We start from the raw sequence: 24,236 nt of genomic DNA on the forward strand, positions 1-24,236 counted from the left end.
ATATTATATTTTATTAATATAGATACTGAAAGTGGGCTAACCAAGTACTACCTGTAAAAACAGAAAAGAATTATAATTAGCAAGGAATAGGGGATTTTGCTCTGTTTAGTCCTTAAGCTGATTTGTTTTTTGATGAAAGATTTTGAGACTCTGTTCCTGTTTGAAGAACAAAAGGACAACAAACTTGTTTACCTTTGTGATATCAGCAAGGGGCGTAGGCAGCTCTGATTCGGTGTCTGGACTGGAAACTGGCACTGACCCAACAATTTCTGTAGGAGAAAAATCATAAGGGTGTATCTTTCCTTTTTCTTTTGTGGTTGGGGCAATAAAACAGTCAAGGTTGAAAAACATGTCAATAACCAATCCTCAGGGAGTAGTACAACAAAAAAAGGTCATGGATCTGAATAATATATTGAAGGACAAATGCAAAGGGTGCATCTTGCATGTTCATGTGATATGAATAATTGTTGCAGTGGATTTTTAGGGTACTCAGTCTCATTCTACAGATTTGGACCAAGCAGGCTGGCTAATTGGCTAGACCTGTGGGGATAAAAATATGACCAAGCTGATGAAAAAGAAATGGCTAGAATAAATACCAGAATCAATGACCATTTGTGAATACCCACTTCTATCCTAAAGCCTGACTCTTAGAACACCTGAGAGGGCTCAAAATATACAAACCCACAGTATCAGATGGTCTCTGAGATGAGTCTCAAGTTGACCTTTTCTTGCCTACATGTTCCTCTGTCCCTTGATCTTGTCCCAAGACACCTTTACAAAATTTTCCAGTGTTAAGAGTTTGCCTACCTAAACCGGAAAAACAGAACTGGCAAACAGAGAATGACCATTTCATGCCATGTCATACTAAAATGACATTTTCAATGTCCATCTGTTTTGCCATTTACTGATCCTACTGAGGACTTCCAGGCTCCTGGGTCCCTCCAGGCACCCTCTGAGGATGCTGAGTAGGCCTGATTATCTTGTTGGTTTCTTTACATCCACTCTCCCATCCCCTCCCTGCTACTTTCTGCCCCAGAAGGTTGACTTCTATGACTATATCGATGGTTCCTTGCCCTCTGTCTATGGGATGGCTTAGATTATTAGGCAATCCTTCAGGCCTGGAGGTAGCAATGATGCTTTGCTGCTTCTAGCCTAGGGAATTGCCGTAATCCTTTAGGTACAGGCAAACCTTTATAAACAGTCCTTTATCAGACTCTGCTAAGATTATTCTAATTTGAATGTTCCATCTGTTTCCTACTGGGACCTGACCAATTTACTAGACGAGGGAATCTGTTTAGGTTGTGCCAGGGGGACTGAACTGTCCATGGGTTCTCTCTGCTTGGGATCCACTGGGTGGCCATGGTTGATCTGAACAGAATTGAAACACTTGAATTCTCCTAGAGCTTTCCTTGGTATGAAGTAGTTACCAAAGGCTCATCAAATGAGACATAGGAGGGCAGGAGAAAAGACAGATATGGTACCATACGTGATGTGCCTGTCACAGTAATGATTGACTTTATAAGGCCCAAGTTAAAATGACAGCTTCCATGAGACATTCACATTGCCTAGTCTCTTTGTCAAAATGAGAATAAAGTCAGAACTATGAAATCACCAACTGACCATCAGTGAACTGAATTGTCCCCACATCCAAGGATTGTTCTTCCTCCAGTACTTTGCTGATCAGCTTTTTGAGGTCTATTGCTGTGAGATAGATTTCGGGTTGCTTGTCCTCCTCCACAGTTCCACGAGGGACTCCCTCATGTTCAATTTTGTTGGAATCAAAAGACAGGAGGTCACTGGCAGGGCTTTTTGCTTCTGTGCTCTCTCTCTTAAAGGTGGCTGTAAATCGCATCTCTGTGGAGCTTGAACTGTACACAGCAGAGAACACATCCCCCACTTAAAGCCAATGTTACATGCCTTGTAAAAAGAGTCACTACATTGCCACAAAGCTTCAGGACAGCTCCCACCTCTTTCCTGATGGGCTCTTAAGGAATCTCACATTTCAAACATTTCAATATTTGCTGGACATTTGAAATGCGAAAAAATAATTGACATATATTTTAATTCTGAAATAGAATGCCAGCAGGGAGTTAGGTCCAGCTTGCAGAAGGATTATTAACTGAATCAAGTGACCATAGATTTTTACTTTAGGTTTTTTCAAAAAAGTGTAATTGTCAAGAGTTGCTGGAATTGACCAATGTTTTTCTCAGTCTTTTAAGTCACGCAGTGCCAATCAGGAAGAAGGATGAATTGTCCTTTCTTCTACAAATAGCCTCCTCTAGTGTAGGATATAGCAGTGGGACAATAGTATATACATGTTGTAACCAAGTCAAAGCTTCAGTTCTTAAGGTTATTTCTCTTCTACTTTTGTTCCAAGAAGTATTTTTTAATTAAAAAATAAAACTCTAAATGAAACATAACACTCTTCCTCCTTAAGCTGCTTTTAAAATAACATCTTAGAAGGAAGGTGTGAGAAAAGAGAGAGGGAAGTGGTACACAATTAACTGTATTTATTATCACATTTATTAATTCTATGCCTTTTAGCATGTAAAAATGAAACAGGATTCTCTATACCTCTGTCCTTGAGAATCAGCTTTTACCTTTTACTTCATGTCATACATCCACACAAAGGGATACAGAAGTGTTTTAAAGGCCATAGAAACTGATAATGTATGTTTCTGGCAGTTCTTCAGACCATACAATCAGTCAGAGCCTACAGATTTTTAATTTCAGTAGCCAATTATGGAGCCAAAGCTGGATTCTTATTACTGAGCTCTCCAAGGTGTATTGGGTCCTTTTTCCAATTTACAATGACCTTGGAACCAAGGAGCAAATTAGTTTCTCTGCTTTACTCCAGACTTAGGTTGGTTGCATGTGTGTGTGCACATTCAGACACACACGACTTTCCATGACAAATGACATTTAAGAAATAGTAAAAGCTTACATCACAGACATGTGCTCTTATGCTTTCCTAATGAGACCCTGAGTTTTATAGAATTCTCTTCCGCTGACCAGGTCAATGTTTGCCTGCATATCAAATAGTGACTTTGACTAGAGAGTTTTTCTTAAACTACTGAGTAATTGATCAATGACTTCCCATTTAAATAAGAAATCAGCAAAAAGTCATTGGCTTATCTCAAATATTATATATAAAAATTATTTGTATAAAACCAGCATTTAAATTTGTGGGGGAAAAATATACCATATTTCAAAACATAAAAAATAAGTCCAAATTACCCATCTCTTTCTTTCTTTGGTCTTCATTTCATCATGCACATTGGGAGCATGAAAGGGAGAAAGAATTTGTATGACATTTATTGAGACATTCAGTGAATTATTTCATATACAAAAAAGACATAGTCCCCTCCATTGTTTCTTATGTTTGCCCAGAGCTTTGAAGGGAACATAAAAACTGCCATCAGAATTTAAATGGAAATTTTGAGAGCCATATGAATCTCAGAAATTAAACATCATTATATAATGTTTTTGATTAGGATTTCAGCCTCAGTTTAAAGATTACATGCGCTTTTGGTCTTTGCAAACTTCTTGATTTCCTCATATTCCTCCTGAAGAGGCTGCGAATATATCCTAGACATCTTACATTTTGGATGGTGTTAGTGCCAGGAATTTCTTAAAAAGTATTTTGTAAATGGATTTCTCACTGCTGAATGATATTAAATGATTAGTTTAGGTAATTTTCTGAGGAGAAACTCTGGACCTGGTGTTTTTGTTGGCTGATTATTTTTTGAATAGCTGTAATCAGTAAGCTTTGAGGGATTGGTGCAATTCACCATGGGACAGCTTGCAAGAAAAACAACCACTTGTTTACTGAGCGGGTGGTGTGCACCAGGCAGTTTATATGCATTCTCATTTAAACTTTTCAACAACATAACCCCCACTTCACAGATAATGAAACAGGCACAGAGAGGGAAAGTGACAGTTGCAAAGTGGCACAGCCAGGATTAAAATCCTGTCCTGCCTAACCTGAAGCCTGGGCTCATTTTGCCATGCCACCACCTGCTTGTGCCTGAAAAAAGGCCATTTGGTCACCAAACTGATGAATACATTTTTCACTCCTTTGGGCATATATATGGGTTTAGTTTAGAAGCTATATCCAGTTTTTTCCCTTTACATTTCAAATGATAGTTGCTGCCAAAGACACTCTACACATGTGATGGGATTAACGTCATTGACTGTTCAGACTGGACTATGAATTTATCCAACTTTCATCCTGGTGTAACATAACTAAAATGTACATGCTATAGGCATGCTACAATGTTCCTTCTGGGGAGGCAAGAAAGAATCTATGACTAACTAGTGCTGCTCTGTGCAGAGGGACTTCCTAGTTAGATAGTCAGATTCTTTCTTTCAGTCGTGTCATATCTACTGGTCTGTTGGTCTTTTAAAAATTATTATTGCGATAGATTTAGGGGGTATAAGTGTTTTTTGTTATATGGATGCATTGTATAGTGGCGAAGTTAGGACTTTTAGTGTACTTGTCACTAGAATAAACCCAATAGGTAATTTTTGATCACTCACCCTCCTCCTACCCTCCTCTTTTCTTAGTTTTCAACATCCATTATACCATGTTATGTCCATATATACCTATTGTTTAGCTCTCACTTGTAAGTGAGAATATGTGGTATTTGTTTTTCCATTCCTAAGATAGTTCACTTAGGATAATGGTCTCCAGCTCCATCTAAGTTACTGCAAAAGACATTATTTCATTCTTTTTTTATAGCTGAGTAGTACTCCATGGAATATATATACCACATTTTCTTTATCCACTCATTAACTGATGTGTACTTAGCTTGATTCCATGTCTTTGCAATTATTAATTGTGCTGTGATAAACATTCAGGTGCAGGTGTCTTTCTGATATAGAGACTTCTTTTCCTTTGGGTAGATATCCAGTAGTGGGATTGCTGAATGGGATTGCTGGATTGAATGGTAGGTCTACTTTTAGTTCTTTGAGGAATCTCCATACTGTTTTCCATAGAGGTAGTGCAAATTTACATTACCATTAACAGTGTATAAGCATTCCCTTTCACTGCATCCATGCCAACGTCTATTGCTTTTTGACTTATTAGTAATGGCCATTCTGGTAGGGGTAAGGTGCTATCTCATTGTGGTTTTAATTTTCATTTCCCTGATTATTAGTGATGTTAACCATTTTTTGAGTTGTTGGCTGTTTGTTTCTCTTCCTTTTTCTTATTTCAGAACACTACAGGGGTACAAACACTTTGGTTACATATATTGCCTCTGCGCTGCCCAAGTCAGAGCTACAAGTGTGCCAATTCCCCAGAAAGTGCACACTGCACCCATCAGGTATGAATATTTCTCTTCTTTTAAAAAAAAATTTGTTCATGTCTTCTGCCCATTTTATGATGAAGTTATTTGTTTTTTTTTTCTTGCTGAGTTGTTTGAGTTCTTTGTAGATTCTGGATATTAGTCCTTTGTTGGATGTATAGTTTGCAAATATTTTCTCCTTTTTGTGTGTTGTTTGTTTGCCCTTGTTCCTTTGCTGTGCAGAAATGTTTTAGTTTAATTAAGTCCCATTTATTTATTTTTTTTGTTGCTGTATTTGCTTTTGGGGTTTTAGTCATAAATTCTTTGCCTAGACCAATGTCCAGAGAGTTTTTACTATGTTTTCTTCTAGAATTTTTATGTTGTCAGGTCTTACATTTAAGTCTTTAATTTATCTAGAGTTAATTTTTATATATAGTAAGAGATAGGGATCCAGTTTCATTCTTGTGCATGTGGCTATCCAATTTTCCCAGCACCATTTATTGAATAGGGTGTCCTTTCCCCAGTATATGTTTTTATATGCTTTGTTTAAGATCAGTTGGTTATAGCCATATGGTTTTATTTCCGGATTCTCTATTCTGTTCCATTGATCTACATGTCTACTTTTATACCAGTACCATGCCGTTTTGGTTACTATGGCCTTGTAGTATTCTTTAAAGTCAGGTAATGTGATGCCTCCAGATTTGTTATTTTTGTTTAGGATTGCTTTGGTTATTTGGGCTCCTTTTTGGTTCCATATGAAATTTAGGATTTTTTTTTCTAGTTCTGTGAAAAGTGATGCTGGTAGTTTGATGGAAATTGCATTAAATCTATAAATCACTTTGGGCAATATAAACATTTTAACAATATTGACTCTTCCAATCCATGAGCATAGGATGTTTGTGTAATCTGTGATTTCTTTCATCAGTGTTTTGTAGTTTTCCTTATAGAGATTTTTTTAGCTCTATGATTAAGTATATTCCCAGATATTTTATCTTCTTCACAGGTATTGAAAATGGTATTGAGTTCTTGATTTGACTCTCAGTTTGACTGTTATTAATGTATAGAAATGCTACTGATTTGTGTACATTAATTTTATAACCTAAGACTTTACTAAATTTATTTATCAATTCTAGGAGTCTTTTGGAGGAGTCTTTAAGATTTTCTAGCTATAAGATCATACCATCAGAAAACAGGGATAGTTTGACCTCCTCTTTTATGATTTGTATGTCCTTTATTTCTTTCTCTTGCCCGATTGCTCTGGTCAGGACTTCTAGTACTATGTTGAATAGAAGTGGTGACAGTGGGCATCCTTGTCTTGTTTCAGTTCTTAGGGGGAATGCTTTTAAATTTTCCCAATTCAGTATGGTGTTGGCTTTCGGTTTGTCATATATGCCTAGTTCGTTGTGTTCCTTCAATGCCTAGTTTGTTGAGGGTTTTTATCATAAGGGTGCTGGATTTTATCAAATCCTTTTTCTGCATCTACTGAGATGATTATATGGTTTTTGTTTTCAATTCTGTTTATGTGGTGAATAATTTATTGATCTGCATATGTTGAACCATCCTTGCATCCCTGGAATGAAACCCACTTGGTCTTGGTGAATTACCTCTTTGATGTGCCATTGGATTTGATTTGCTAGCATTTTGTTGAGAATTTTTGCATATATGTTCATGAGGGATATTGGTCTATAGTTTTCTTTTTTTTGTTGTGTTTTTTCTTGGTTTTGATATCAAGGTGATACTGGCTTTGTAGAATGAGTTAGGGAGGATTCTTTTCTTCTGGATGTTATGGAACAGATTCAGTAGGATAGGTGCCAGTCCTTCTTGGTACATCTGTAGAATTCAGCTATGAATCTATCTGATCTTAGGCATTTTTTTTATTGGGAGATTTTTATTACTTTTTCAATCTCACTACTCATTATTGATCTGTTCAGGATTTCTATTTCCTCCTGATTCAAGCTTGGAAGGTTGTTTGTTACCAAAAATGTATCCATTTCCTCTAGATTTTCTAGTTTGTGTGCATAGAGGTTTTCAAAGTAGTCTCGGGTGATATTTTGTATTTCTGTGGTATCAGTTGTAACGTCTCCCTTTTCATTTCTGATTGAACTTATTTGAATCCTTTCTCTTCATTTCTCATTCATCTAGCTAGTGGTCTAACAATTTTGCTTATTTTTTCAAAGAACCAACTTTTTGTTTCATTTGTCGTTTGTATTTTTTTTGTTCAATTTTGTCTAGTTCTGCTCTGATCTCTGCGATTTCTCTTCTTCTGCTAGCTTTGGATTTGGTTTGTTCTTCTTTTTCTAGTTCCTCGATGTATGACATTAGGTTGTTAATCTGTGATCTTTCTGTGTTTTTGATGTAGACATTTAATGCTATCAACTTCCCTCATAGCACTGCTTTTTCTGTATCCCAGAGATTTTGGTACCTTGCATCACTTTTGTCATTGTATTCAAAAAATTTTTTGATTTCCATCTTGATTTCATCATTGACTTAAGGATCATTTAGCAGCAGGTTGTGTAATTTCCATGTATTTGTGTAGTTTTAATAGTTCTTCTTGGAATTTATGTCTAGTTTTATTCCATTGTGGTCTGAGAAGGTACATGGTATGATTTCAGTTTTTAAGAATTTGCTGAGACTTGTTTTGTGGCCTAACATATGATCTATCCTGGAAAATGTTCCATGTACTGATGAGAAGAATGTATATTCTGCAGTTTTGGAGTAGTGTGTTCTGTAAACGTCTGTTTACTGATTTATTTTCTTTCACTATACATCAGTTTGCATTTTCTAGAATTTATCATAAATGAAATCATACTTTTGTTCAGCTTCTTTCACTCAACATAGATACTTTGAGATGAACCCACGTTGTTGTGTAGTACAATATTTCATTCCTGTGTTGAGAAGTAGTCTACGGTAAGAATGTGCTACAATTTGTTTGTCTGTTACACTGTTGATGGACATTTGGGTTGTTTCCAGTTCTTGGCTATTAGAAATAAAGCTGCTATGAAAATCTGTGCACAAGTCATTGAAGGAGTATACCCTCCAGCTAGTTTGAATGATTGTTAATAGTTTTCTACTTTTGCTGTAAAAGATAAAGTAACATTTAAAGTGGATCTTTCACTGTTCATCTTCATAATTTTGTTAAGAATAGATATCCTAACTCCTTCTCAGTTATATTGAGAGAATCAAATGAGGTCACTGATATAAAAGTACTTGTTAAATTATAAATCACCCTTTATGGAAATGAGCTGGAGAAAAGACAGTACCAGGAGATTGATAGGGTTTTAGGTCTTCTATGGGTATCTGGCCCCACAAGAAAGCAATTCCTTTCATAATAAGTTTACTTTATAATATTTTGAGCATGGTTATTAATGATTTAAAGTTTACATGTCATTTATTGTGCTCAGGGGTCAAGATATTTTCTGGTGGACTAAGTCTTCATGTCATAATGAAAATCATTTGAAAAATGTGATCAAACTTGCTTTATAAGCATTTTTGGCAAAAATATTAATAATAATAAATCCTAGTGGAGATAAACACTTGGAAAAGGATCAGCTTCAAGACATATATCTTTAAAATTTTAACCTTACAAAATTTCATCACCTAACATTTTGTTTTTCTTCTCAAATAGATTTTTTTTTAAATTAGATTTTCATTTATTGAAAAGAGAGAATAATGAGCACTTGAATATTCACCAAGAGAACTGTGCCTATTATTTCCTTCAGCTTTAAATTAGAAATTTGTTCTTCACCTACAGTGGTTTATTCAGAAGGCCTTTCCACCTATGCAAAATATTTTCCTATCAACATTTATTTTTCTCTAATCCATCTGATTTCACATGGAATACTTCAGAGCAACATCTTGAAATAAAGAAAAATGAGTCTGCTTTGGTAAATATTAAGGGTTTCATCTCTTATAACTTTCACTTTTCAGTATTTCCTTTTTCTGGAGTTACACAACTCAGAGCTTTGGAAGAAACAAATGGGGAGAGCACCCCAAAAGCTATTCTTTCTGAATCTGTGGAGCCCTTGTTCTGCACACCTTCTTGCCTAAGACAACAGACAGTGAAGGAGCCAGGAGGACTTCTGGTGAGACCTCCTCTCCCTGATTTACAAACCCCTCTCAGGGTGTGGAATCTCATTCAGCTAATACCAGGGTTGATATTTACCCTGTGGCATGTTTAAAAAAATACCATATTATGACCCCATCTGCAGACAAATGTAAAAATTTTCACCCAAAATCACAAAGCCACATTAGCATTGGGATACTGTTGTATATAGGCCTGCTTGGGCCAAAGCCACAGCAACATGATCAAGCCCTGCTTTAGTGTGGCACTATTTTATGGTTTATTTCTTTTATTTAAAGTTTTAATGTAATAATCTTTCAGTGGTAATGCATTACCATGGTTCAGATGTCAATATAAAAGATATATTTTGGGGAATCTTGCTTCCATTCTTGCTTCTGTCCACCCCATTTTTTCAGCTCCTCTACCCCTATAGGGACCGTTTTTTATTAGGTTCACCTGTCCCCCTTTGGGCAGCATGATTTGTTTAAATGGTGATGATATTTAACATTTGATAGGAAACCAGGCAATCAGACACCAAGGCAATTAATTGCTACTTTTTTTGATCTGTCTCTACTGAGGTATTTTTTTAAGAGGTTCATTAATAACAACACTACCAAGGACAGCAGATGAGCTCTCTGTTGAGAGCAGTATTTCTGACTCCTATAAGGAGGAAGGAATATAGCTTCTGTGCTACCCCTTAAAAATCACCTAGAGTTATGTTCTAATTAGAAAATTCCTTGATCTGGAATGTATTTAGTTTCCAGGATTTGGCAGAGCCAAACAATTGGGGAAAAGGGACCTTATAATCCTCATGCCATTGCTTTTAAGAAGAGGATAGGAAGAAAGTAATTTAAAAATTGAGAAGAGTTTGATTCTCTTACTTACCTAAATCCTAACACATGGATCTTTTTGAATCCTGGAAGTTTCTTGAATACCTTTTGCATCTGCAAAAAGAAAGAAATTTATGAAATACTCTTTGCTTTACTGGGTCAGATCTTATCCAACTGAAAAAGCCTAAACAATTTTGATGAGTTAGGGGAAAAACTGCAAATGGAAAATTGAAACAATGAATGAGGTCAAAATCTTTGTTTTCAGTTATTTCTGAAACCCACAGGAAAGTATTTTGCTATTTATTTAAAAGCTGTAATTGGGTAGTTCTGACCTGCTTTGATAGTTACATAAAATATGAAATAAATTTAAGGTGGCATTTGGAGGAAAATTTTTTAGCTATAGGATTTTCACTTATACACACAGAGTAATAATATTTTCTGACCATAACTAACTGTAGTTAACTATAATATTTTGACCACAATATTTTATGAATTAATTATAAGATTTGGAAAATATGATGTTCAAGGAATTATTAAATTCAAAATGGCTGCTGCACCTAAATCAAAGGATAATCTAATAGATTAGATTTGTTCTTAGATTCATGTGAGCTTCACAATAAATCTTAATTAATTTGACCTTGCTCCTGAGGCCTGTTATCATTGCTATACCCAGCAACTTCCCAGCCCACCACAGCCTGGCTTCTGCCCCTGGTTCTCTCCAAGCCACTGTCTCTCCAAATCCAGCAGCATTTTCCATTCTTCCTTCACAGTGTCCCTGCTCTTTCCTGGTCCTTCTTCCATCCCCCTGACCACTCTCTCAGTCTTTTTTGCTCCACCTGATTCCTGTCTCCACTCTACACTTTAAACATTAGGAGTCTGCAGGCTCCCATCCTCAGCTTCCTTGTCTCACCCACTCCCATTTATTCCCTAAGCTTGACTGTGGGCACTGTGCGAGGCCCTGGGGACACTGTCACATAGATCTGTACGGCCCCACCTAGCTTTCCTTTTGAAAGATTGGGAGGCAAGAGAGACTAAGGAAGGTGGCGGTTTGCTGGTGAAGCTTGGAAGGGAGAACAGGGTGAAGGGCGAGGCTGAACAGGTGAGCAGACACTCGTCCCTGTCCTCTCTTCCTTGTCCCCTCTGCCCTCTCCCTCTTGCTGGGGGATCTCATTTTCTTCTATGGCTTCAATAATCACCTAACACACAGCTTTCAGTTCTTTACAGGAATATCTCAACATTTGCCACTAACTAAATCTGCCTCAACCAGAGTCATTCTTTTCCTCTCAAATCTGACTTTTCCCCCCAGCCTCTCTACCCCAGTCAGGGTGATGAGCACCCATCATCCGCCATCCCCGAAAGCCCAGCATCCCTAGATACCTTCTCTTTATGCCTCTCACATGCAGCCACCAATTCCTGTTGGTTTGAATCCCACGTCTTTGTGTCCATCACGTCCTTCTTATTCTCAGGGTTGGCACAGCCTCCCTGTCACTCTTCCCGCACAGCTGAAATGAGTTTATGTGTGTGTGGTGGAGGAGGGAAGAAGAAATGGCTTTCTGGGTGTGTTGGGAGTGGGGAAAGGAGGCGGTATCTCCCTGACTATAATTTTTTTCTAAGTTAATCATTCTATACCTGTTGCTTTTTGCTAATAATCCCTTGCTGGGCTGCACCATCTATTAAATAAAGTCCAATTCTTTAGAGTGGCATTTAAGACCTGCCAAAATCTGCACACTCGCCCCCCCTGCAGGTACCTTATCATTGCATTTACACTTCCTTGTCATCATTATCCCCTTGGCCAATATCACGTCCCCTATTGACACTAAACTATCCCCGTCCCTCCCCAAATACAACATGAACTTCTCTTTCTTCAGGCTCCCATGAATTATTTTCCCTTGGTCTAAGATGCAATTGCTCATTGACTGCTCTCGCCCCACGCTCATTTTCAAAGCCAGCTCAAACATCTCTATTGAAAAGCATTTGTAGGGACCCAAAGTCAGTTATTTCAATTATTTCTTCTCTCTACTATTCTAGAAATTATTACAATATGCCCCATAAAGATCTGTGAGGTACATGTTAGTTTCCCTCACTGAGATTATGCTCCTGGGCCTCAGGGGCCAGGTCTTGTTTATTCATCTTTATCTTCCTCCCACTTCCCCAGTATCTAGCAGATTGTCATTCACATGGTTAGGGACTCAGCAAATTTTGCTTGATTGAGTGCATCTCTTTATTCTCTAAATGCATCAACATGCCACTGTGTTGTCACTGTGTCTAAAGTTACTGCCAATTCTGCATTACCATGCCAAGGACTAGAGAATGATGCACAGATAATCCCCAAATCACTTATATCGGGCTTTGGAATATATCGTGAACTTTTTTTCTTCAGATGACTGATTTACCTTCTAATTATATTTTCTTGTGCCAATACTAAAACTAGTTTTCGTTCGTTATAGGAACTTCAGTGACGAAGGCAGCTCAGCTTTTGGGTGAAGAGGAGACACTTGTGTAGGCCTGGGTTTAAATACCAGCTTTGCTACTTTCTACTTGTAAGACTGAGTTTATTGTTTAATCTCTCTGAATCTTGGTCTCCTTAGCCAAAATGGAACAACAATACACACATTATAAGATTGCTGTAAGGAATAACTGAAAGTAACAAATGCCTGGCATACAGGTGGCCAGGGAGGTGGTGATATTGTGTATTTACCTGATTATTCTCTACCTCTCCTACTGGATTACTAGCTATTGAGGGCCCAGTTTTTTCTTATTTCCCCAGTGACCACACAGCATAGAGCCTGGCAAGGGCAGATCAAGCTTTCAGATGGTCGTTTCTGAAAGACTCAGTGGAGGGAAGGACAAGATGAAGGCCTTATAGAGGAACCTGGGTAAGAAGTTTTATGCCTCCACCCACACTGTCATGGGCTCAACAGAGAACTAGGAGGTTGGGCTCTGCAGAGCTGGTCTTTATTCTGCGGGCAGGAAGCAAAGGCTGTGTACATGCTTCAGGTCTGCCCTGGCCTCCTGGGACAAACAACTTTGGGGTCATAGGGAATTTGTCATGTCATTCTAGTGACAGCACCAGGAACTGAATGCTTAAATATGAGCTACAAATTCTGCAGCAGGAGATTCAGATGCTGAATCATCCCTCTCTCTTGTCCAGGATTCTAAAGGCACTGTTATATGTATGAAAGCAGTCAATCAAGCACAGAATTGCCTCTGTAGAGGCCCACGGCTTCAGCATCTGAAACTGGGAGCATTGCTGGGGAGAGCCGCTCTCCTCTCCAGGAGTGCTCCATGCACTGGCTCAGGTGGAGGGGAGTTATTGCTTGTGTCCATGCCCGCTTTGTGAACCTGTCTGCGATTAAGAATCAGCTTTGCTTAGGAGTGTGTAGAAGGCATCTAGGGAGGTGATGACAAAAGCCTCAGTTAATTTTGCTAAATAATCTTCTGGGGACCTTCCAATCATGGAGCACTAACCACTAAGTTGCTAATTAAGTGCCCAGTTAACTTTATTAATAATGCTAAATGCACAGGGGCCTCCCTGATTCTGCTGTAATGTAAGTTAACAGGGCTATAAAAAGGCAGCCAATGTTGAGTTCTCATGAATGTTTGCACAGGAGAAAGCATTCAGACAACAAGTAAAGTGATTCCTTTTGACATTTGTATTAAATTGCTCATTAGGTTTATTGTAGAAATTAAATTGCCACTAAGCACTGTCCATTAATTCCTGATTAGTCCCAAATGGTTGTGCTAATGCAGGCCTGGGGCTGTGGTGGGGCTGATTGGTTATCTGGGGGCAGGCTGTGGGGTAGTCGGGGCCCTGCTCAGGAGCCTGGGAAGGGAATAGTTGCTGTAAGCAGAGGAGCTCGATCCTGGAGAAATCAGTGACTGTGCCAGTGGAACCAGCAGGAATGATACGATGGGTCTCTGGAAAAGACTGGGCAAGACGTACTCTTCTTTGGCTAATGAGTTTTTCAAAGTCCAGAAGGGGCATGCCCACTTAATGATGACACGATAGTTCTTTCCTCATCAATATATATTTGGGAAAAATAGGAAACATAGCATCGTGGTTAAGAGAAGAGTTCTGGTGCCAGGATGCCTAGGTTGGAATCTTGGCTCTGCCAGATAACAGGTGTGTCATCTGGGCATATTAATCTTCTTGTGCCTCAGTTTCCTCTTTTAAAAAGAAGGAATAATATTACTTATAGGATTGCGTGAAAAATTAAATGAGTTTATATGTATGTGTGTGTATACATATAAAGCATTAAGAACAGTACTAGCTGTTATTTCTATACATAGCAGTTTAGACTTGGAAAGGGACTGTGAGATCATCTTCTGTAATTTCTAAGTAAAGAAATTAAGGCCAGGGAAAATTAGTGTGCCCCAAATTCTCACAGCTAATTTTTGACAGAAGTAGTACTAGAATTCAGATTTTTTAAAAAATCTCAATGTATTTGCATTATTATATATCAGGTTGTTTTAGGTGCTTAGAAAATTGGTAACAGGTCAGCAAAGAGTCAATTATCCGACTTTGACGATACTTTGACTACACTAAGGATTTGCTGAAAAGACTGTTTCAAGGAAAAAATAGAAAAGTTAACAAACTGTTCTTTAATTCATTCTATCTAATAATCCATGTCTAAGTATTTCTCTGGTTCATAAATACCCCATGCTGATTCTTTCTCTTTAAAGTTTGTAGAAAGGATACTTTATATTTTATCAACTAAATGCTGATGTGAGGAGAGGTTGGAGGTTAAGAATGTTTCACTTATTCATCTCCTCTCCAGGTGAGAGGAGGTAAGTATTGAATTCACCAAGCATGAGAAGTGGGGCCCCATTTGTTCCCTGGCCGTGCCGAGTAAGATTCGTGTGCACCCAGGCTGTCCATAAATGTCGTTCATTCATGCTGATGTAACGTCATGGATGCTTTGATTTTCAGTTGCACTTATACAAATAATTACTGAGTAGTTAACTGCAACTCAAACTTATATTAGGAGGTTAGGCTTCAGAGATGAAAGGATCAGCTTCTGCTCTCAAGGGGAAGCTCATAGCCTGGTGGTGCTGAGGGTGGCAGGTGAAGAGAGAGGAAAAGAGATGGCAAAGGCCATAGACACGTGAACAAGCGATCTCAAGACAGGCTGATTAGGGCTGCACCAGCAGTGGCCACCAAGTACGAGCAAGCCCAGGAGAGAGGAACTGAACCCAGAACGGGCAGAAGGAACTTTCCATGATGAAGTACCTAAAATGAGACTTGGGGAAGGGCATTCTAGACAGAAAAGGCAGCACAAGTAAAGGGTAAATGTGAGGAAAATTTACAAAGAATTTATATTTCTGAAAACTAGAGTGCAAGGGAAGGGAGTGATAAGGAACTAGGATGAAATGAGGCTGGAAAGGAAGGCAGGGACCTTATCATGGTATATAGATGCCACGTTCAGCATAGCAGTTGGATTTATTTAATATCTTTCAGGGAGTTGAAGAGCATTTGAATTTAATCAAGGACAGACATATTATGATGGTCAGAGATGGAAGAGACATCATGGAAAAGCTGCTCAGTTTAGTAATTGATAACATGGACAATAAAATTGCCTTCCACTTATCACCTAGAAAAAATATCATGTCTTTTAATTGTATCAAACTGCAAAAATGGAAATATTGTGTAAAGAAAAAATATTATGAATTAAAATTAATATTTCAACCCAGCATGTTCCTTACTTGGTGCCTATGTGGTCATTTTGTTTTATTTTAATCCCTTATTGAAGTGTGATTGAGATATAAAAAGCTGTACATATTTAATACATACATCTTGATGAATTTGTCTATCAATATATACCCATGAAACCATCACTATCATGGTCATTTAGACATACAGAATATCTACATAGCAGCTTTCAGTAGAATTAGATTTAAAAACCTACTAACATTTAAAGAAAATCTAAATGCAAATACAGTAATCCTCCCTTATCTGCAGGAGATACATTCTAAGACTCCCACTGGATGCCTGAAACCTCGGATAGTACCTAACCCTATATATACTATGTTTTTTCCTATGCATACATACCTATGATAAAGTTTAATTTATAAATTAGGTACAGTATGATATTAATAACAATAATCAATACTAAAATAGAACGATTATAACAATATACTGTAATAAAAGTTATGTGAGTGTGGCCTCTCTCTTTCAAAATATCTGACTGTACTGTGCTCACCCTGCTTCTTGTGGAGATGTGAGATGATACAATGTCTATGTGATGAGATGAAGTGAGGCGAATGATGTAGGCATTGTGACGTAGTGTTAGGCCACTCTTGACCTTCTGATGATATGTTAAACTTCTAAATTGTCTATTTCTGGAAATTTTCATTTGATATTTTGGACCAGGGTTGACCATGAGTAACTGAAGCTGTGGAAAGCAAAATTGTGAATGAATGGGGACTACTGTAAGAACGGAAAAGCTGGAATGAAAAGCTTCCCTGGAGATCCTTTCATCCTAAGATTGTGAGACCCATTGTAGTTTCTGTTTTCTTTTTGATGGTTAGAAATGAATGCCTGGTCACAAGAAGTTGGAACTGTTAGCCAAAAGTGTTTATGTCCTGTTGGCTCCCAGATTCTCAGCTGTGACTTACATGTGGCTGTGCGGGCTGGGTCCACTCACCTGGAGTTGGGACTTCACTGCTAGCTCCTGGTAATATGGGGACTGGGAGTCGGCAAGCTCTGCCTTGAACCTCTGGTTCACCAGAGAGACGCTCAGCTCCACTTTCTGATCCGGAGGGCCCTCGGACACAGTGAATTCTGTTTCTCTTTCCTGAGTCAAAAAAAAAAGACTTCCATTTATACAAACCACAAACAAATGGCTATACTATATAACACACACTGATACTGTCTCAAGAAGTGAATTATGAGGGCTCAGTTGCTTTTTGAATAAAAGTCCTATTAACTAGAAGTGGCCTCTGAATTTCAGTGAGAGACAAAGTATCAAAACTCCAAGGAACTATTTAGAGTCCTTGAGAACATTGTCATTTTATGACTGTGTAATCTTCGTGAAAGCATTTACTTACATGCATACACATACATTCCCTACACACACACACACACACACACACACACATTTACATATATATTGCTGGCGCATCACTAAGATTGTTCCATATCATTGTGTTACCTTATAAATACTCTTTGGTGAGGATTGGATTAGGCAAAATAATCTATAGATGCTGAGATATTATTTAACATACTCTTTTTTGGAGAAGAGTCTAGACTAGTGTAATGAGAACATTGGAACTTAAACTTCACATTGAAACTCGTTTGAAAGTACGATCAAGCCAAGAGAGGGTTTGACATTTGTCTCAGAAGGAATGGCACATTTGGGCCACCTTTGGATGCATGTGGCTAAGAACAGAAGCGCTGTTACGATGCTCTGGATTTGGCCTTGATCGCAAAGGGCCAGGCCCATCCTTCTTGCCCCTTGGCCTGGGACCAGCAGGGGCCTCTCGCTGCTCTGAATTCACATGGGCTGCCAGGGCCCAGAGCAAGCCTGGAGCTGGGTTTCAAACTTGGGTTTGACAGATTTTCAGCATTGGGTACGCAGATGATACTGAGATCTGCATAGCTTTCCCCCCAAAGAAAGAGATATGTCTGTGGAAAATTGAATGTCTTTGGTTACATACATAGTCTGTTATAGTGAAATGAGAGTAAAGGAAGCTGAAAGAAGAGAACAACCAAATGGAAACTGCCATGAAGGACAGAGCTCAACTGGATGGTAGATGTGTTTTCTCCTCATTTCTTTTCTTTTTCTTTCTTTCTTTTTTTTTACAGTGAAAGCAAACTAATTTATTTAGTACTTTTTCCATATCATCGGGAGGGTTGATTTCAACTTTTCTTTTACCTACAACAAACCAGTTGGTATTTGAAATTGTATCACCAGACTCCATAAATGATTTGTTAGTGGCATGTTTAGATCTGCTAAAATAATTTGTTTAAGCTGCACCTCCTTCCAACTTCTCATTCTTTTCTTCTTCTTTGATCTCACCAACCAATTTATCCCAATTTCTTGAATAATGAGATGATGATGGGTATAGATTCTTTACATCTGCTATGAACTGTTTTGGCTTAGACACATCTCCTTGTCCCTCTAGTGTTTCCCATCTCACAGCCTCTGGCCTTTTCATTTTAATTTCCATCTTTGTAAAAAGTACTTTAAATGTGCTCTGTTCTGGTATTATAGGATAAGGAAGTCTCAGTTTCAAATTGTAATCCTCTCCAGATGGAAGTTTCACCAAAGCAGACAGCTCTTTTTCTGAAAATTCCACATTTACATCATTCTTATGAACATTCTTGATCATAAGTGTAAAGATGACTTGAGATTCTGTTTGACACCAGTCATACTTGATTTTTGACTGATGAGTCTGCTGAGATGTAGACACCTCAGATTCTAATCCATTCTGAGTTTCTTGACACCTTTTAATCCAGACACTGAAATCAGCATCTGCACTATCTAATTTTTGTCCTTCTGTAAAAGTTTCTAGAGCAGCAGCATAGTTTTTTTCATGGTATTCACATATCCCGTTTCTCAGCATAGCAGTAGGATTATTTGGATTGAGTTGGAGAGACTTTGCATTAGCAACAGCATCACTGTAATTCCCAAGAAGAATATGACAATAAGCTCTTTGACAATAATATTGTGCATCATCTGGTTTCTGTTCCAAAGCCTTAGTCAGCTTCTCTAATGCTGCCTGGGGGTCCTCGACAATCAGAGCATCTGAGAAGCTCTGGAAAAACCTCTGGGCTGTTGCAGGGCCTGCTGCAGCTGCCATCCCTAATAGTCACAACCGCTGCCACGGGAGCTGCTACTACCGCGAATATCAGCTCCGCCACCACCAAGGGAGAAACTTCTTCCTCCTCATTTCTTGTCACGAACTCACCTCTTTCATGAGTGTGGACAATAGCACAGCCTCCAACTTTGTTGGACACAAGAAGGATGTGGATTGACACTAACAGATTTCTGACGTTTGTTTAGAAGTGCTTCATTTGTTCAAAAAATACACATTGAGTTTCCGTGTGAGTGTAGCACGGTGCTAGGATCAACGGGCCATTAAAAGAAAAGTATGGCATATGGTATTATTCTCTAGAAGCTTACCAGTTCATTAGGCAGATTTGAAGTTTATGTAAGGCATTTCAATACATTCTTTAAATGTGTTAGTGAGAAGTGTCTTAACTTACCCTCAGCCACCAGATTAATATTTCATGCCTCTCACCCAACACCTTCAGAGACTCTCTTATTACCTATGGGTTAAAACTCAAACCCTTTTTCCTGATATTCAAGGTTCTCCATTGTGTGATTCCAACTTGTTTGAACAATTTTAGTCTCAATTTTCCTCTGCCCTGACTGCCAGACTGCTCTGTTCATGGTTGCTCAGACACCACATTGCTTATGCTAGTCTCCTACTAGAGCCCCTCCTTATTAGACCCCAGCCCCTACCTCCAGCAACACACACACACACACACACGCACACTCACACACACGTTTATCTCCTCTTACCATCTGGGTAGAAGAAATCTTTGCTTCCTCTGAACTCCTTCCTGCAGCATTGATTAACATCTGAACCACTCATTTGGTGCCTATCATATACTCTGCTACAGTCTTCTTTTATATGCAAACCTTGCCACCCCACACATAATCCCCTCAATCCAGCATAGTTCTTACTCTTCAGTGAACCTCAAAGCAAAAAACATGGGACCGTTTATGCACCAAACTCTCAGTGAATATACATGACTACAGGTGGAATCCCCTGAAACCTGTCCTGGCTTATCATTTTGTCCCAGCCACCTGCCATCTTCAGTCATAGCTCTTAGACTATTTTATGGTACTTAATCACATTATAAATTCCTTGGAAGCAAGGATTATGTCTTGTTCATTTTAGGATCTTTGGTGCATAGCCTAATGCCTGGCATAGCAGCAGATTTTTGTAATGTCTGCTGAATGAAAGAGTAAGTGATAGATGCAGATGGGAAAAAGGACATTAGGAGAAGGATGCAATGAATGTGAAATGAAATATTAGATGGGACATGGGGATGTGAGAAAAGAGAGAAGACAGACTAGTTGCCTTAGAAATTTTACGGGGAATATATATTGAATTATGATCAATAATTTTTTTTCTAACAGCAATTTCCACTGTTGTTGGAGCAGCATTTTTCAGAAAAATACAATATTTTTATTTTTTGTTCATGCCAATAGTTCAACCAAACCTTCAGCCATCTGGCCTAAAAGGCAGATAGAATGACCAGCAGGGTCTAATCCCTGATTTCTCATGTAGAGCTGGTGATACTACACTTTGTGCCCTTGCCCAGCAGCTTTGAACAAGTGGTGTCTGCGCAACCGTGAACAGAGCCGTCTGAGCCTTGGGGAGAGGTTGAAAGGAAGGGGAAAGGACCAGCGGAGCCATCTCACAGATGCTGGGGATAAGGATGAGAAGAGCTAGGTTCCTGTCCGCCACTCCTTATACTGCTGCCCCCTTTGGGGTCTCTAGCGCTCATGACTAATGAGAACAGTGGTTCCTTGCTTTGGCACTGAGTGTCTGGGCTGGAGACTGGTTAGGGAGGTTAAAATTCTGCACCTCCCCAGCCCTGTTTTGATAACCAACATTAAATTCTGTAACAATTCTCTCATCCTGCACACCTTTCACTCAAGAGTGGTGACAAGTGCTCCTCTTGGCCTTAGAACATGATTTATTTTTCCGCGGTTTGACACACAGGATTTTGATCATTTGATATCTGACCTATTCATTCTGTATATGACTGAGAACAAAACCTTCACTCTTGCTGTCAAACGCGAATGGGATTATACTTCAGTGGGGAAAGACCTCAGTGACTGATGGATTCATTCATTCATTCTAACACTTGGTAAGCACCAACCATACATAATGTCCGATTACGTACTGGGGAGAAAGAGCCCTGCCCCCCAGAGCTTATAACTAAGTTGTTTCTTGTAATTCTTCCCACCCTATTCTAGTCCTTAATTTATTACATTTTCTTTTTCCCTCTCAGTTGCTAGGAAGAAGTGAGAATAGTGACTAGAACAAAGTCACTGACTGTTAATTAGAGTGATAAAAATGCAGCACTAATATTACTGAATGGCCAGGTCATCCATTCTCTTTTTCTGTTTTGCTAAAAGAACAAAAACAGGCACGTGAAGAGCTAGATCGACTCTTGAACTTCTTACTGGTGTGGGCATCCTGGTGTCGTTGAGGGTATCATTGAGAATTTCGTTGAGAAATATGTCATCAGGAGTGGGAAGGAAGGGCTTGAGTGAGACATCGGCAGCATCTGTGGAAATTAAAAAAAATTATACACAAAAATGAGACTGGAGGAGTTTAAATTAGAAGAAGGGCAAAATCCCACATGCTTTTTCTGTCACTCTGGAACTTACAGATGTTAGGTGCATTCTGAACTCATATTTTTAAGATCACATAAATATGTCCTTGAAAAAAATATGACTCATACTTTTTTTTAATCTCAGTTAAATTCTTCCTTCTTCCTCTTTAGGACCCAAGGTTGATACTATGCTAGATGTGTTACAGTTAAAAGCTTTTGCCTGATGAGATATGATTAATTTTTCTTTTTGAGACTATATAAAGGATGCATAGACAGATATTTACCTTGAATTTGTTCTTGAGAGTTTTCTTAGGATACTACACAAATCTTAAAATTTAGATTGCTTTAGCAATCATCGAGGCATAGGATTTTTTTTTTTTTTTTTTTTGAAACAGAGTCTCACTCTGTTGCCCGGGCTACAGTGCCGCGGCATCATCCTAGCTCACAGCAACCTCAAACTCCTGGGCTCAAGAGATCCTCCTGCCTCAGCCTCCCGAGTAGCTGGGACTACAGGCATGCGCCACCATGCCTGGCTAATTTTTTCTATATATTTTTAGTTGTCCAATTAATTTCTAATTTTTAGTAGAGATGGGGTCTCGCTCTTGCTCAGGCTAGTTTCGAACTCCTGAGCTCAAACAATCCGCCCGCCTCAGCCTCCCAGAGAGCTAGGATTACAGGCGTGAGCCACCGCGCCCGGCCGAGGCATAGGATTTTAATCAGAAATTCCAAGAGGTGAAAGATCTTGGAATTAAGATGCCATCAATTTCACTCCTTTTAGAACAGACCACCATAAACCATTTCAGATATGTGGCAAATGTTTGGATATATTTAGAGATCTCCATAGAATGGAAGTCTAAGTTTTACTCAAGTAAAAAAAAAAAAGGGAGGCATCATTGTAATACAATTGCATTTCTATTTATAAATATTTTAAAAATGCTCAGAGAAAATAGTGTTATAATTAATTAGTTTATATTTAGCCAGAAATACCTTTCCATTTCAATCTTAATTAGGCAAACACATAGAATGTAGTACTTTATTTTTGTGTTTTAGGAAACAGGATATATCAAAAATGAGCTTATTTTTCTTGACCCCTAGAAGTATGCGGTGGGAACCAGCAGTCACAAGGGGTCACTTGTGACTGTGAGGTGCTGTGAAGTCATCGTACTGGGTATGCAATTGTGGGTCCTAGTGGGGGAGGTGTGAGGGGGGGTATCAGAATCATCTGGGGGAGGCTTTTTTTTTGGCTAATAAAATACAAATCCTGTGGCATACCAGAATCTCAAAGGATGTGGTCCCTGTCATCTTCCCCTTCAGCCCTAGCTGAAAAACCCTGCTGTAAGCAACTGGGATGAATGTGTTTCTGTATCCTGAACTTCACCAGACTGTTACCAGTTTACAGTGTCTTCAAGCTGTATAATTCCATAAATAATCTGTTTATATCACATTTTTTTGTTACTATAAAAAAGTGCTTAGCTAGTATACTAGAAGAACAAACTTTTTGTTGTTATTTGGATATCCTTCCATTTTATTGCCTTGAAAAGAGAAATTATCCACACTATGAAAAACTAAGAACAAATATCAGGTAGTCTGAGTTTATCTTCTAGAGCATTCAGCTTATTTTGGAGATATTTCACTATTCACACCTAAGGCACCTGTTAACATTTCCCTATCAAAATCTAGTCTCAGGAAACTTTATTATAACTGAAAAATTCAGTTACAATGAGTGTCTGAAGCCACTTAATGTCCTCCTCTCCCAGGGAGTGTTGCATTTACATTTTAAGGCTTCAGGTTAAAAATAAGGAAAATTTAATTTTTGAATTGCAAGCTTATATATCCGAATTCCATTACGTTTGCAAGTTTTATCAATAATGATGATGGAGGGTTTAGGGTGGAGAGTGAAAGTTGGGAGAAGAGATCGTTTTCTTTTGAGTAAAATCTTCAAAATGCCCCCAAGTTCACACTGTTAAGAAGATTTTCTACTCTCTTTCTGCATTAGAGCATCACTGATGCTGTCTCTGAGAAGTATAATGAGAATTGCTTTCATTGCAGTTAGGATCTGGCAGTTTTTTTGTAGCTGCATTTTGGTAATAATCTCAACAGTAGAAGTATCTGTGCGTGAACCTCAACCTTAGGTATCCAGGAGCACTGGGGAAATGATGCCAAAACATATGTTGCTGGAACACAAATATATAGTGGTGATATATCATGTCGCATTATATCATCTGTCTACCATTCTCTCAGAGTTTTTGTAAATGAAAAATAATTCATAATAAAGAGTTCATTTTAACTTACTGTTTAGTTTATCTCACTAAATTTAATCTTGTTTTACAGGATTATTTGTTTTCAGCTAAAAACTTTCAACTAAAATATACTAACTTCAAATTTTAAAAATAGAAATACAAATTTCAATTCTCATATTAATTTTGGTTATTTTTCAACATTAAAAATGAAGTCAGTGCAAAGCATCTTTTTATATTATTTCTCCTGTAAATAATACTTTTTTGAATAAGACGTTATTAAGTGTTGCATGTCAAATTTGAGCTGTTTATAAGGGGAATTAACAAAATATGTAGCTCTTCTTTTTATTGTTAAAAAATGTGTTTTACCACTAACATTTTTATAGTTGAAATTAACTTAGGCTTGTTGTATTATTAGCTACAAGTCAGCCTAGAAATGGTAAAATACCTGAATTTATGAAA

At 38.2% G+C, this 24,236-nt stretch overlaps 1 protein-coding gene and 1 pseudogene across 1 annotated transcript in view; both read right to left on the reverse strand.

Moving 5' to 3' along the window:
• IMPG1 (interphotoreceptor matrix proteoglycan 1) overlaps window positions 1-24,236 on the reverse strand; it is a 171,429-nt gene that overhangs the window by 104,058 nt on the left and 43,135 nt on the right. The window contains exons 6-11 of the mRNA XM_012646044.1: window positions 21,386-21,489; window positions 16,823-16,972; window positions 10,234-10,292; window positions 3,238-3,258; window positions 1,621-1,868; window positions 193-269 (exon numbers count right to left, since the gene is read on the reverse strand). Coding sequence (XP_012501498.1) covers window positions 193-269; window positions 1,621-1,868; window positions 3,238-3,258; window positions 10,234-10,292; window positions 16,823-16,972; window positions 21,386-21,489 — 659 coding nt within the window. The remainder of the gene's footprint in view (window positions 1-192; window positions 270-1,620; window positions 1,869-3,237; window positions 3,259-10,233; window positions 10,293-16,822; window positions 16,973-21,385; window positions 21,490-24,236) is intronic.
• On the reverse strand, window positions 17,916-18,980 carry LOC105811747 (annotated as a pseudogene).

The sequence above is a fragment of the Propithecus coquereli genome, unplaced genomic scaffold, assembly GCF_000956105.1.
Source record: "Propithecus coquereli isolate 6110/MARCELLA unplaced genomic scaffold, Pcoq_1.0 Scaffold24, whole genome shotgun sequence".
Classification (NCBI taxonomy): domain Eukaryota; kingdom Metazoa; phylum Chordata; class Mammalia; order Primates; family Indriidae; genus Propithecus; species Propithecus coquereli.